This window comes from Perca flavescens, chromosome 23 (genome assembly GCF_004354835.1).
Source record: "Perca flavescens isolate YP-PL-M2 chromosome 23, PFLA_1.0, whole genome shotgun sequence".
NCBI lineage: Eukaryota > Metazoa > Chordata > Actinopteri > Perciformes > Percidae > Perca > Perca flavescens.
Genome location: NC_041353.1, coordinates 21,157,931 through 21,173,935, shown reverse-complemented (window position 1 = coordinate 21,173,935; position 16,005 = coordinate 21,157,931). Strand labels below are relative to the sequence as shown.

The 16,005-nt window shown below is 42.5% G+C and overlaps 1 protein-coding gene across 5 annotated transcripts in view; it reads left to right on the top strand.

The window, feature by feature from the left end:
- The window catches only part of nav3 (neuron navigator 3), a 225,119-nt gene that overhangs the window by 96,484 nt on the left and 112,630 nt on the right, over positions 1-16,005 (top strand). For 4 of the 5 annotated variants that reach the window (XM_028570121.1, XM_028570119.1, XM_028570120.1 and 1 more), the window contains exon 5: positions 7,272-7,446. In XM_028570121.1, coding sequence (XP_028425922.1) covers positions 7,272-7,446 — 175 coding nt within the window. Of the gene's footprint in view, positions 1-7,271; positions 7,447-12,358; positions 12,466-16,005 lie in introns of those variants that run through there. The other variant, XM_028570122.1, reaches the window with a different exon arrangement.

Genomic DNA, 16,005 nt, shown 5'->3' with positions numbered 1-16,005 from the left:
AATTTACCACGTCGGTATCATGACAGGGTGCACAGTTTCTCCATCTCCAGCTTCCACTATGGCAGTGTAGGCAATCATTAGGGCATCAAAGTGGATTGTGGGAGGATAAAAATCTCCAGCGAGGGATTCGCCTCCCAACCATCACAGTATACAGTACATGGCTTATATGACAGCCATGACTGCAGCAGGGCTCTGGACTAAATGACTGCTTGCCAAATTGAATGATAAGCTAAACTTGTCTCACAAGGCCAGGGCTAAAATTACATTTAAGCTCCAAACTATCTGTTATGATTTTGTTTTACACTTGATCTGGACTCTGCAAGAGGAACCCAAGATTCCCTCAAAGTCTGTAAATGAATCCAACTGCAGTCAGTTTTTTTTTCCCCTGCATGCAGAGAGCTGTGTGTTCAGGGAAACACACACCAGACGCTGCACGTACTGTAGCTTTGCATCCTGTGACGTGTCCTATTTGACACCTGTAGCGCACACCTGACATGCCGGACATTAAGACATAGTCGAGGTACCGCAGCTGCCGTGTCCCCAAATAGTTGCTGTCCTGTCCATGTATCTCCAAAATGTCTTTTTAACGAGCTAAACGCATCTGTTTACGGCTTTGTGACATTGCGTTTTTCAGATAATCCAAATGGGTTTTCAAATGGTCTATTTAGCTTAACAATTGGGAGAATTTTCACCCAATCTCTCAATTTTAAATCACTAAAGATGGAGATACATTGTTTTTACCAGACAGTGACAGATGTGATGAAGCTGTTGCTTTTCTGGACCTTTAGCATGTGTCAGCTCTGAGAAATGATGCTACAGTATCAGTGTGCAGGCTTGCACAGAAAACCACCGGCGCACTGCAGATGTATTGACGCGTGTTGTACACCACTGCCTTTTTTTTCTTACTTGGTACACCCGGAATTCTTGATTTAATAATGACAGTGTAAGATAATCAACATGTCAAAAATGTATGCAACTAAGGAGTGATGTGACACGTATTTAGTTGATAACCTAAACTCACTCTTTCTGATTGGGTTTTCTATAATCCCATACAGTACATACACGCATGTCTCAATTCTTCTAGCAGAAAATGGCTCCAGCTGTTATTTAGGATTTGCAGACCCAGTGATGTTTCTGCTCCCCTTTAAACATTAAAGAGGTGTGTGCCCTTGACCTCTCCAGCAGCAGAAAATAGTCTGAGGCCTGACACACTGACCCCCCCCCCCCCCCAAGCACTAAAAACAGCAAAGTGACTCGCGAGGCCTGGAATTTCAAAGTGGGCCTGTAAATATGTGGGCTATTGGGTTACTCTGTCCATCACTGTTGCTGCTGCATTTCATCACTCACTTCACTCAGCCCATCTCTCTCTCTCTCCCTCACTCTCTGCCTTTGTCAGTCTCATTCTGTTACTCTGCATGTGCTCTGTGTGTGTTTGTGAGTTGAATTGGATGGCCATGTTTGCCCTCTCCAGTCTAATTGAATCCCCCCAGGGCTTTCCAGATTGGCTGGCATATGCAGTCTTTATTATTTTTTTTACAAGGCGTGGGTTTAAAAAATTCAAAGTGGAATGTTTGATGCGCATACAGGGACAGGATTTTCTTTTTTTCTTCTTTTCCCTGAGAGAGCCTACTTATTGTAATAACCTCTCTAGAAGTCCCCTTGCATCTCTTTGGTTTGGGAGGCTGTAAACTGAAGTTCCGGAAAAAAAACATCATGTTGTAAGAGTGTTATGGTTCCCCCTGAGACGTTTTTTGCTAAGGGAGGTTATAGGCCATAATGAAAACAAGGCACGTTTTTTTTTTGTTTTTTTTTATGAAAAAAGAAAAAATAACGCTACAGAGAAGTTGTTGTTGCGAACCTGCATTTAGCTCCAAACATTAGTGTGGTTCTCTACACTCTTAATCTTGTTACAAAGAAAAAAGCTCCACCAATTTTAACTCACATGTGACCCCCTAAGCACAAAAAAATTTCATCAAAACCAGAAAAAGAACGTTTTACTACTTGAAATGTGATAATTAGCCACAGGAAGTTCAGTGTACCGTTACCAGCCTTTAAAAAGCAGGTGTAAAGCTCCGAAACACACATTTCCTGCAGTTGATAATGGGTTACGGTTAGGGGTCCTTACAGCAGGTCATTAAAGCCTCTTTCCACTGCAGGGTCTCTGCAGCCGACACCATACAACAGGCTCTTATTGCTTGTAGTGCTACCTACAGAATGACCCGCTCACCACAATAAAGTCCCTCCTGCTTGATCTCAGTTGGTGCAAAATATATATATAAAAAAAAATAGCTCGTATTTCATTAGGTCACTGCGCTGGGTCAGCAAGGGGTACACGCTTGTTCTCTGAGCAGAAGGTGAAGCCCAGGGCAAGGGTACGGCTTTAAAGCTCAGTGTATAGCCTGTCCTTTATGGCTGCAAACAAATGCCTTTTGTAAAAGGCACTGGGCTAGAAAACATAACATAACGGTTGTTTAAATTCTAATTAGGAACTCAGAATGAAATGGAAGTCAAACAAAGGAATTAAAACCAAGTTTACAGGGAGAAGCCCGGGGCAGTGGCGGAAGCGAAGACATAAGCAGCTGTGGAGTCGTAAAGAGAGACCCTGGCTAGATATGTTTTCTCTGGGGATTAAACCCAAGAAAGGTTGATTAAGTAGGTAAAGACAGGATTATTTGTATTACTTAGCCTTGCTAGAACATCTCGTTCACCTCCTCCAAAGTCTCCTGTGACTCATGAAATAACTAACCTCTCGAAATAGTGAGCGAGGATAAAAAACAGAAAAGATTGAATGAAGCCACGTCAACCACTTAAAAGGCCCCCAGAAGCAAGAGACACATTTCCACTGAGCGTGGCCCAAACAGAAACACTTATCTTCTACACTGCTCCAGAGCGGCAGTTGATGAAAAGTCTGTGTATGGCTGAGAAAAAAATGTCTAATGGGAGCTTTAGCAATGTCCTACCACTGTCTCACAGAATCCAGCTATCATTTTCTCTGTCACAACTTCCCCCAAAACAATACATTACAATACATTTTCAGCAGACCCACTTACGGAGCTTCAGCCAGACGACAAGCTGAACTGCAGGCGATTGATGGTCAAGCAGAAGAAATATTTGAAGTGCTCGTATCTCTCCCTACGCCAGTGTGGAGGAAAAAGTCAGCACGGTGCTCTTTTGTCTGTGTTGCCAGCAACAGTGCTTGAAGTTTGGTCAGAAGGTAATGTTATGCTGCACAGTAGCTAACTTCTCAAAGTCCCTTTTCATGCATAAATCCTGCCTATGTCCTATTTTAAAACTGAAGATAAGTCTTCTTCAAAGATTGTGCAGCAACACCAAAAACATTACAAGATAAAGCAGCAGTTGGCTCAGAACAACCCTGTTCATATACACTGATACATTTTAAAGAAATGTAATACCGCCCAAAGTATTGTTGTATATCAACATAATGATGAAATGTTTATATTGCAGATTAATTTTACCTTATCACCGATTCTGTTTTCAACGCGTTCTCACTACATGTAAGGTTCAGGCGAGGGGTTGTGCCTTGGTAGAGTGTGCAGGAGGCAGGACACGACGCAGATTACACCGCGGACACGTTGTCCATTTGTAATTTGGCTATAAGCAACCAAGTCTCTTGCCATTCCTTGAATTTGTCTGACGGTTTTGGCGTTGGTCCCTTCCGGGCAGAAGTTCTCGTTGTCTGTCCAGTCAGACATTTTCTTTGGTGTAAATCACTCTTGCCCTTCACCCTCGGGTGTTTGTTTTCTTCCGATTTTGCACCGTCTGCATGATAAAAAAAAACTTGCCCACTCGCTTGCTGTGAATTCTCCGGACACTGACCTGCTCTGTTCACACATGAGCTCATTCAGACATCGCACAGGAAAAAGTTGGTTTAATGTCCGGTCCAACTGATCTGGACATTTGCATTCTCACATACAGCTCCTCCGGGTGCTGTCTAGATAAGTTCAGGGATGGAGTGCATTGACTTTTTCAACATAAAGACCTTTACCTAGCCTGAACTAAGTGTTTTAGTTGCCTAATCCGAACCAAATCTGGAACCGAGGATACAACCTCAGGTCTCCGGTGGCAAAGTCACACTTGGCCAACCATCCACCCTGATGTTCCTATACCAAAGAGCCACCGTGCAACGTCACTTCAACAAACATGGTGTCCTTTGCAGGTGAGCTTTCTAAATAGGCTACACACGTAACACGGCAACAGAGGAAAAGCTAATGGATCAAGTGACGTAAGGGTTAGGAGGTTGTACCAGACCAGATTCTCCTTCACTTGTGGAAAAGTGTCTTTTACATTCTCACATTGAACAAAACTGCATGTGGTCAAGTGTTTAATATTTGATCCCTGAGTTACATTAAGTTAAGAGTTAACATTCTATATTTTTCTATCGCTGCCGGATGGCCTCCAGGCTAGTTCTGAAACAGTTCAATTTCCCCATGATACAACGCTACCTAGCCCAGGATTTGTATATTATTGTATAGTAATTGGATCAAACACATGAACGTATGAGCACAAAGCGGAAGTCATGAAGGTCTTAAAAGGGGACTGTAGCTGTCCGATAAGTACAAAAAACCTGATTTGTTCTACGCATGCGCAAAGATGGTTGAGTTAAGGCATTGACCTTGAATGGTAAGGGGATCAGGATAGCCCATTGGTCACGGGATAGGACCTAAACCAATTGGGTTTCTGGTACGGATCAGGTACTGAAGTGACAGGGACCCACCTTCAGGCCCTTATCACGTCAGTTGATACTATGCTTTTGTGGTTCATAATGCCGAACAAATGAGCATAAAAGAGTAATCCTGGAACAGCACGGTGGCTCAGTGGTTAGCACTTCTGCCTCACAGCAAGAAGGTTCTTGGTTCGAGTCCAGGTCGTTCCGGGCCTTTCTGTGTGGAGTTTGCATGTTCTTCCCGTGTTTGCGTGGGTTTCCTCCGGGTGCTCCGGTTTCTTCCCACTATAAAGACATGCATGCTAGGACTACAGTTGAAAATTAGCCGACTGGCTAACACTGGCACATTTACAGAAATGTTGATTAATGTGCATTGTCCTAATCAAATAAACTTACTTACAAACAGTGGGACCCCAGGACAGTTGCCAAATTGCCTGGTACACCTTTCTAAAGTTCCCTTAAAATGCTCAAACGTGCTGTTCTGTTCTGACCCTGGCCATCTTCCCTTTTGGGATGGATGAAGTATTATTCTTCCTCGTGTCCTCGTCATTATCCTTTCTGGTAATAGTACCAGTCCCCATCAGTTTCAGTCCACAGCGGCTCTTTGGCTAGCTGAATCGGCAACATGGTCTCTCCCTAAAGCACCGAAAATGCTGCTCTTCAGACTCTCTAAGGCCCAGTATAAATTACCGCCTATGGGTGTTGTGGAAAAATGAAAAACACCCCCAAGAGATTAATCTTTCCCAACTTGCACCGTCTCCAAACAGCATAGTGCAGCCATGTATGGCAGGGGAGAAGGTTTGAGTCCCACCAAAATTGAAAAATTGAGTAAAAAGCCCTGTGTCAGCTGCTGCTATCCTTCCCGTGCCTCTGTGTGCCAGCTCTCACTGAGGGTTTGATCTGCAAAGTCCATTTCACAAATGGGTGCGTTAGCCACAGTGATCGATTCTTCCGCCTGTGTGACTGCTGAATCCCATCTCGGGCTGTGTGTGTGTGTGTGTGAGTGTGTGAAGGAGTCTGCGAGAGATGCATTTGTTTGAGTTTTGTCTGAGCTGAGCTCAGGAACTGTTGAGGATAAGATGAACACCCCAAACCATGTTGCTCATTGATTAGGAGTGTTCTTGCCATCGCCAGCTCAGCATATTTAAAAGGTAACTTTCTCTGCAGCGCTGCAGTTTCTTGGTGATACAAAAAGAGGAATCTAATCTCTTTAATTCTCATGCATTACGTTTACGTCCTTTGAGTTCATTTTCAACATGAATGCATTTTGGATCATTGTGTTTGATCTTTACTTTCACCCTTATCTGTGCTACTGTTGTCATTTAGGTCATGAACTCCTTATCTCACCCATTTATATAATTTCACCTTCATCACTACACAGAAATGTGTCACTTCTGTCATCGTCCCACAGCATCTGTAAATACACCATCAGTTCCTCATTTCATGGCAAAAGCAGAACGGTAATTGAAGTTCCTGTTGTATATTTTTGGCAGTTTGGCCACAGAGTTGCTCTCACACCAGACGTCTGCCAGTTAAACACCAGTCCAGAACACGTTGAGCTTCACTCCTAAATACACCAGCTGTGTGTTAGCAGATGCTTTTTATCTATGACAACTGGTTCTTCTTGTGAGCTCTGGCCTAAATTATTCCTATTTAGAGTGTTACATCATGCTGAATACTGTTAAATGATATAACTCTGCATATAATATACAATGCATCAATATCTCCTCCAGTTAAAGCCGGGCGTATAATTACTCTTATAAAACTTGTATGCTTGCCGAACAACAGCTGCACTTAAGCTCTATCCCCAAGTGTCTTATTTTAAAAAAAAATTTTTTTTAAGTCAACATATGTTCACTTTACAGTGTTTGAAAGATGCAATACATGGTCTGGAAAGTATTTTTTTTTTTGTGTCACAGGACACTGGTTTGGTTCTAGACAAGTGGAAAACAAAAGCTGCACTATTTTCACTTGCCAAAAAAGTGGCGTTATTCCAATAAAAAGCATTTGTTCTAGTGAAGGGCAGATGCAGGGTAAAGCTGTATACCCCTGTACACCAGGGTTATTATAGGACACTAAAACGAAAAACGAAAATAAGTAGTGAAAAATCTTTTTAGTAAACTGAATCTAAATAAAAACTAAAAACTGAACTGAAAACTGAAACTGGTTTAAAAATGATGAAAAGTGAACATAAATCATTTTGGACATTGATGGACATTGATTTTCCAGGAGATGGGGATGTGCTGTAACTGCTTCACACTAAAGTAGCACAAAGATGAAAAATTATGGCTATTCCTATACAGTTCTTAAACAATGTATTTTGTATGTTTAAAGTAGCTACATACTTTTGAGACATTATCCGGCCCAACAAACACTCTGAAAACTAACTTAAACTCAAATGAAATCCAAAAGTAAAAATGGATATAAAATTGAAAAAAAAACTAATTAAAAATTCACTATAAACTATAATAACCTTGCTGTATACAGTAGTAATGCATAGATTCGGGATCATATCATCATATGATAGTGGAGTAGCGCTGTAAGTACCACAGACGCTCAGATTGTCCTTTCTGTTTTGTCCCCGCAGAGATCAGGAATGGCAACTTAAAGAGCATCCTGGGCCTCTTCTTCATCCTGTCGCGCTACAAGCAGCAGCAGCAGCAGCAGCAGCAGTACTACCAGTCCCTGGTGGAGCTCAGCCAGCAGACCAGCAGCACCGCACCGTCCACCAGCAGCCTCAAGACACAAGACATGCAGTCCAGGTACCATGCAGCACTCCGGATAGTTGCATTTCAGGAGTTTGGTGTTGGCTTTGGGTCTCATTTGGGCTAGTCTCGCATTGCCAGACCTTCCTCCACAGCCCTGCGGAGGAGGATCTGGCTAGTGGAGAAAAACGTGCTCTGGTTTATTGGCATTTCTTTAAACCAATCGCAATCGTCTTGGTGGAACGTGTGTACGTTCAAAGGTTGTTTTAGTCGTGCAACAGAAAACTCAGATTGGACAGATAGTCTAGCTAGCTGTCTGGATTTACCCTGCAGAGATCTGAGGAGCAGTTAACCATAGTCCTCACAAATCCACCGGAGTTTTTGCCAACACAAAGAAAACTGAAGATGGCGGACATCCGGCGGAATTTCCGGCGGCACCTGAATTATATTGAAAATGAAATGTCATCGATACATATGTAAACAGACTACATTTGGGTCAGATGTAGCCTAGAGGTTAGAGAAGCAAGCTTATGTCCCTGGCTTGAATTAGTGGACCAATTATTTTTAAGGACCCATGCTGGAAGAGAGGTTTGGAGATGTATCGCTTTTAGATGCTTAATTAGGTCCAGTTAGAGCTTTAGTTAGAGGAATTTGTTGGATATGACCGCCTCTCAGTTCAAAATGAGTAACAGCCTTCGTGGAAAATGTAACTCATTAGGGCGTTCGCTGCATCAGCTCCATTAGGAGGTTTTGACTGGGTCACTGATTTCCATTTTGAATCCAGTCCAAGTCTCAGAATGTATGGGAAATACGCTATTTCACTCTCTGGTTGAGACATACATTAGAAGATTGATACGAGTCTTGTTTCTGTTAAGTTCAAAAGCTACAGCCTGTTACCTTAGCTTAGCATAAAGACTGCAAGCAGGGGGGAAACGGCTAGCCTGGCTCTGTCTGAAGGCGACACAATCCACCAGTGGTCGAGTCGCAATGCGGGTAATGTGGGTGCCGGGTTTTGACAAAGAAGAAGAATGCGCAGAATAGAAAAGACAACTCTGGTTCTGCTGCATCGATTCTTCAACAATCCACCTTGAGTCCGACAATTTTACAGGAGTGCAACGCTAAATCTGTGCAGAGGTCCTTTATAAGGGATGGTGAGTCCTTAGTTTAGCAGTTGTAGGTTTACAATATGAAGAGGTTTATGAGGTACTTTATAATATTAGGACATGCATTGTACAGTATTGGCATACAGGCAGCTAAGCAGTAAAAGCAAAGGAGGCCTGACCCGCTGTGATGTAAATAGACAGAGCAGGCCAAAGACGAGCATCTAAAGGAAGGCCTGACATGCCACACATGAGCAGCATTCCCCATGACCAGATCAAGTTACTGCACTGTACTGTGTGTGTGTGTGTGTGTGTGTGTGTGTGTGTGTGCACGTTGCTAGCCTAATTCTTGTTCTAGCTGTACATCCACTAAAAGTTTTGTGTCCCTCTCTAGCCATCTTCTCCTGCTCCATGACATATGGGGACATTAAATAACACACACACGTACATAGATGATCAACTCTTTCCTCCTCATGCCATTTCTACTTAAGTCTCTCTTTCAGTTTTTACTTTCTTTATACTCATGTCTCTCTGTCTCTCTTCCTACGGCTAACAAGAATGAGTCAATTCTCTTTGTGATGGCCAATACATTAACTGATAACAGAGAATCCAGTGTATCTGTATAATAACACATAGTGTATTCCCATTAAGATGACACATACACTGTGTGTGTGTGTGTGTGTGTGTGTGTGTGTGTTTATCTGTGTGTATGTGCGTGCGTAGAATCAGTGCAATAAGAGCAATTAGTGTTAGCACTTGGCGAGAGGGCATAGGAGTAAGATGATATTGTCGAGCGCTTTAGCCCCGAAGTTCGGAAGTTCGGAGGTGGTAGCAATCTGTGTGTGTGTGTGTGTGTGTGTGTGTGTGTGTGTGTGTGTGTGTGTGTGTGTGGCGGGGAGGTTATCAGGGGCACAGCTGCCTCCCATTCCCACACTCCTGCCTCCCCCACCTGCCCCCACAACAGGTGGAGAACTCTCTCACACACATACACACCAAACAGTGAAGTACGAAGCAAAACTGCTGCATCAGTCCAGCCAAACCAATACACTCTCTCTCACACACACACACACACACACACACACACACACACACACACACACACACACACACACAGATAAAGCCATTCCATAAGTTCACCCTCATAAAATACAAGGAAGTGTCTGATAACAAGTTGGTTGGTTGATATTTGAGGTATTATTTTTTCATGAGATATTTGAGGGCCTTCCCCCCCAATAAGGAGAACCTATAAATTCATGGCTGAAGGTCTTCTATAAAGACAAAGTGGCTCAGTTCATTTCCAAATAGACCATCTGCCCTCTCTGTCCATGGCCCCAGTAATGTCTTACTGCCCTGGGCTGATAATTTAATCACGTCTGAATGTTGAAGGCCTTGGTCGAGGTCAGAGGATCACTCCATGTCTGTCAGTGATAAAGTCAGCCATTAATCGGTGTTTTTTTTTTTTTTTTTTTGGGGTGGCGAATGTCTGGGCCATTCAACTGCTATTCTCTTGCTGTGTGGCTCAAGAAAGTCTGGAAAGGTGTAGAGAATAAATTGATTTATTTCCAAGAGTAGAGAAATCAGCCAAAAGATGACAAAATGTTGCTTCTATAGCATCGCACATATTGCAGTAGATATACAGTAGAAACATTTGGCCTAATAGAACTTAAAGGGTAACTTTCCTATTTTTTTTTTATCAACCTGGACACTATTTTCCTATGTTTTTGTGTCTAAGTGACTGATGGGAACAAGAGTCTTTAAAAAGTGGCCCAGTATGGCCGGTCATCAGCAGCGGAACAAGCTACAATGTAACATTATTGGGCGATTGCGCACCTGCAATTTAGGTCCACTAAAAGTGCTTGTTTTGCCACTGACATGCTCAGATTATTGTTGTGTCTGACATTATTGAAAGTGGGCAGTAATTCACAATGTGCATCTTGCCTATATTATTACATTGCAGCCCGTTTTGCGGCTGCCAGTTACAGCGTTATTGTTAATTACTAGACCAATTTCAGAGATTTGTGTTCAACATTTTTATAATTTAGACACAAATGCATGGGAAATTGGGTCCAAGTTGACCCTTTATGTTAAGTGTGAATCAGACAGTCCAACAGTACTGGAGTGTGTGTGTGGTGGAGGCAGAATAGGCCAGATGATTGCGAGTGTTGCATGCCATGCTGCTGCTACCAAAGTGCAGTTCCAAACTATGTCCACTTGTTTTTTAATAAGGTTTTAATGGAAAGCGCTGCAGTGTTACTGGTGCGAACGGGAAAAAAAATCCACCTTGAACTGATTCTAAAAATGCTTTCAACTGACTCACTGATATGTCAGTCATTACAAACTAATGCTGTACAGTCCAACATCATTTAAACCCACAGAACTTTATTTCAACTCAGGCTGATGTTTGGCTAAATGTGTATAAAATGAGGGACAGCTTAAATATTTCAATTTTGATGGAATGATGCAGCCGTTGAAAACATGTTTTATACTAGCTGCAGTATAATGTATGGTTCTTGTCTCACCCAGACTGTGTAGAGTTGAGTTTATCTAAAGAATCCACTGGACGTAAAGTAACATCAGAAACTGCTATTACTGTATGTCTGATACTGTATATGTCTGATTTATAGTTCCTGCACTTTTCGTATCGTACAATGCCAACTTCAAATGGATTTGTGATGTTCCTTTTGTTCGATATTTCATGCCTGGCTGGTGTGCAGACTCCTCTTCCTTTTCACCCACCATTGGAAACATTGAAACGTAATTAACTGTATTCATAAAAGTCGTCTCGAAATTCTAATTTTCCAAAGTGATGAATTGCTGTAAGCCCTAGCCAACCCTGAAGATTTAGCATGTCTGAGTAACTCCGTAAAATATAAGATAAGCCAGAAGAATGGATGTTTTGAATTAAAAATGCAGAGCCTTTTAAATTATCAAATTATCTGTCTCACGGATTTACACAGTCAGAGACACACATGCTCCAACACACTGTCACACATTTGGCCCACTGCACATCTACAGTTGTGATATGGGGAGCTTTCTATAGACAGCACCTGCTAGCCTGACTGGTGTCTCTGGGGCAAGAGGATGGTGTGTGTGTGTGTGTGTGTGTGTGTGTGTGTGTGTGTGTGTGTGTGTGTGTGTGTGTGTGACTGTGTGTGTGACTGTGTGTGTGACTGTGTGTGTGTGTGAGACTGTGTGTTTGTGTCCGAGGGGAACTCCCCATTGGACAGATCACGACAGCCCGGAGCCGCGGGAGGTTTTCAGTGCTCTAGAAGGCAGGGGGGCCAAGGCCTGGCAGGGCACAGCAAACCCTCCCTCTTTAAATCACCATGTCCCGGGGCGAACAAGTTGACCCCCTGGTCTGGCGCTCCTCACGCCTGCCCACCGCCGTGTCTCGCGACAGGAAGAGCCGTTTGCCTTATGGGAGAGCCAACAGCCTGGCCAAGCCTGACTCGTCTCCTAGGTACAGTTTTAGCTTGTGCGGTGTGTGTGTGTACTCGTCTCCTAGGTACAGTTTTAGCTTGTGCGGTGTGTGTGTGTGTACTCGTCTCCTAGGTACAGTTTTAGCATGTGCGGTGTGTGTGTGTACTTGACTCCTTGGTACAGTTTTAGCTTGTGCGGTGTGTGTGTGTACTCGACTCCTAGGTACAGTTTTAGCTTGTGCGGGTTACGTGTGTGTGTGTGTGTGTGTGTGTGTCTGTACTCGTCTCCTAGGTACAATTTTAGCTTGTGTGTGTGTGTGTGTGTGTGTGTGTGTGTGTGTGTGTGTGTGTGTGTGTGTGTGTGTGTGTGTGTGTGTGTGTGTGTGTGTGTGTGTGTGTGTGTGTGTGTGTGTGTGTGTGTACACTCATCTCCTATGTACAGTTTTAGCTTGTGCGGTGTGTGTGTGCTGTAGCATCAAGGCAGAGAGTTTGGACCTTTCTGGAAAACCCATGCTGATATGAGGAGGATGGATTAGTGTCAGTGGCATCATGAACTGGTAAATGGTTTGGTTCCCCTTGTCCTTTTTGTTAATCTAGACTGTCATACATCATGGATTTGCGTTAAGCTTTTTTGCCATAGGTTGTTAATACATAGATATGCGTATGAATAATTTCTTGATCGTGGTCATGGGATACTGTCAGTGAGATGTTTTAGTTGAAGTCATTAATTAGCCTTGCCAACAGTGTGATGAGTGCAGTTCTACACAATAAAAGCCCATTGTACTGCATGTTTGTATGTCAAACTAATTCTGTACGCATGTTCTATTTGAAAAAACTATAACAATTGTACTCTCTTTTTGAGTCTAGTTTGGTAACCATCTGCTTGATATGTTTTAAAAATGTGTTTGTGTTGCAGTACTTATAATAATAATAATAATAATAATAATAATAATAATAATAATAATAATAATAACTTTATTCAGGACACAATGGAAGGTCCATAGTAAAGTTATAACTTAATTTCCTACTGTACTAAATGTTCTAATCCAAAAAATACAAAAAATGGCCTATGTTCTTGATATTTAAACATGGGACCTCTTGTAGCTGTTCAAATAATGACTGTTGTCTCTGAGAATCAACTTGGTAGTGGAGTATTGCTGTCTTAGCACCTAAAAAACGGAAAAAGGGAAAAGTCTGGGCGAATTGTCATCTCAATTTGACACTAAAGTCATCGCGGTTTGCTTTCGATCTCTAACTAACAGTCAATGTTTCTTGTAACAAAGTACTCGGACCACCAAAAGCGGTTCAACTTAAAAGTCAAAACTGGAGTGGGCAGCTGTATCTGGCAATATCTAACTTTTTTTAAATGACAATATGAACGATTTCTCAACAGTTAACAAATCATTCGGTAATCTTAATAGTAATCTTATTTAATATATAAAATATTATGTGTGCAATAAACTGTTAAGATCACATAAATTATAACATTACTAATAATTATTATACATTATTAATTATTATTTGATTGTTTGTTAACAGTAAAGTAACTAACTTAAGTGTAATGGACTATTAATTTACCATTTATTAGTGATGGTTATTATAAAGCGTCACCATCCTGTCTGCCCCTCTCTATGACAGCAGCCTTCAAGTGCTGCCGTTCTTTTCTAGCATAACCATTTTTTTTCATTTTTTGGCATCCAAACCCCTTCGGCCAGCAGGGGAACCCCAAATGACCCTTTTTGTGTTGTTAAGGTTGGAGGACTTGTTGGTATATTGGTAATACGTGATAGGTGCAAGATGAATGCAAGAGCTTCCACTACTGCAGGACCAATTTCCAGCAGCTACCTGTAGATGCTAAGTGCAACATGTTGCCACATAACAAGCATCAGTGCACAGCAGATATTGAGTTGACTGTGCCACGTGCTCGAATGGATGCGTGACTTCATGTGTGAGTAGGCATCCACGCAACAATGCTAGAAGGAGCTGATTTGGGAGTGCTGATTGGGCTGCGAAAGGGAAGGTCGGATGACATTTCATTACCTGCTGTCATCACGTTGGCCTGAATGCCTGAGCACACGCCATTTTGGATCTTAAACCTATCAGTTTGTGTCTGCCCTCAGGGCTGCGGGTACAATCAGGCTGGAACTGATATTACTTACTTTTAATGGGACAGCGAAGGCATCCAATATCACTTGCATGTGCGCCACAGTGTCGTGGACTATTAAACGGAGGCCCTGTTGAAATATGTTGTATTGGATCAAAAGTGACAGACTGTACCCCCCCCCTCCCCTCCCTTTTCCTTCTCCCCTTCACCACCCCATCCCCTTATCCCCTTTCCCCAGTCCTAGATCCTGCCATCATGTGTTCTGGTGTCTCTTTTTCCACATTGGAAAGATCTTAAATGCTGTGGGTTGGATATGCACCCCAGGCTGGGGACTCTATCCCATTGCCTTCATGTTTCATTGCATTTTATAAAGCTGGAGGTGGGGGGCGGGGGTCAGGATGGGTCTTGTGGTGGAAAAATGCATCACAGCACCCCTCTTTTTTTACTGTCATATACAACTGTGGGCTGCGCCTACATAAGCTGCACTTACATTACCTTCTCTCAGACTTCTGTGGCCTTTGTTGCCTTTAAAGATAACCCTTCTCCCTCATTGCTAATAGCCCTGCACCACACTCCCACTATGAATACAAAAAAAGACAGAAAGAAAGCAAAAGCACAAAAGCTTTACTTAGAGAGAAATGTGATTTAAACTGGACCCTTTTTACAAAAAAGCTGAAAAAGCATTTTGGAGTGCAACAGGCTCTATTAATCTCTGTCTGAGCTTGTCCTGTCTGTGTGCTAAGTGCTATTTAGGGTATTTAATAGAGCACAAAACATACTGCTGGGAGATGAAATGTGGTGTGCGTGCGTGCGTGCGTGCGTGCGTGCGTGCGTGCGTGCGTGCGTGCGTGCGTGCGTGTGTTTGGGTTGGAAAAAGAAGAACAGTTGCCAGACATCCTTAACTGACGTGTCAGGTGTCATATAGTTTATTAAGAACATGATACGAAGGTGCTCGCCACTATAATGGGAAACTGCCCTGAACCTCTGTTCTGCTGTCTGCCCCGGAGCTCGTTAGCATAACGCTGCATCATGAAAACCTGCAAGGTCAATTAGAAATGTACAGTGACTTGGCAATTTATCACAGGTGGTTTAAAAGTGAGGTGAATTGTCAAGAGGGAGAGGTGTAAATAGAGAAAGACTGTGTGTGTGTGTGTGTGTGTGTGTGTGTGTGTGTGTGTGTGTGTGTGTGTGTGTGTGTGTGTGTGTGTGTGTGTGTGTGTGTGTTCACGCGTTCATCTGCAGTATGTGTGAGAGGCAGACCAGGAAAGTTGAATGTGTGTGTTACAGAGAATGGACACTTTTGAGACAGCTAATTAAAATGTTGCTCACCAGCTTGAAAGATCCTTGTCGTTCACAACTCGACCTCGCTTAACAAAGCATTAAATATCACATTGTCGCTCTGTGACGGCTGATTTGATTCCACAGAATGATGAAATTTATTCGAGATATTGACAGAAAGTCGCCTCAGAAAGCCCTGGAACCTTTGTAACCGGTCCTCCTTTTGTTGGACTTTTGCATGAGAGGAAATGATTCATGGAGAAGTAGCTTCCAAAATATTCATCAGCAACAGATTTTTTTTTTCATAAAAGTCATGGCCAGTACTTTTAATGAACCCTATTCCTTATAATACCAAATTGTCATGGTATATGTGGGGTGTGTAATTACTTCAATATATAAATTAATATATTTTCTAATTTCTCCTCAAAGTATAATATAGTACTGTTGGTTCTCTAGTAATGTCTTTTTCATCCACTTTAATTTAATTCATCAATATAAATGCTAAAATGTAAAAGGCTGTTGGCATTTATTTATATTCAGTTTCATGCAAAGTTGAGAACTGCACACCAAAAGCAGACCGAGGAGAAAATGAGATGTGGTGACTGCAGTGCGTCACACAGCCACCCAGTATAGGTAGTTTATTGTCTCTGTCCACTTTCACTCACCAACGCCAAACCATCACCATCAGCCCACAATCACAAAACAGAGAACAAGT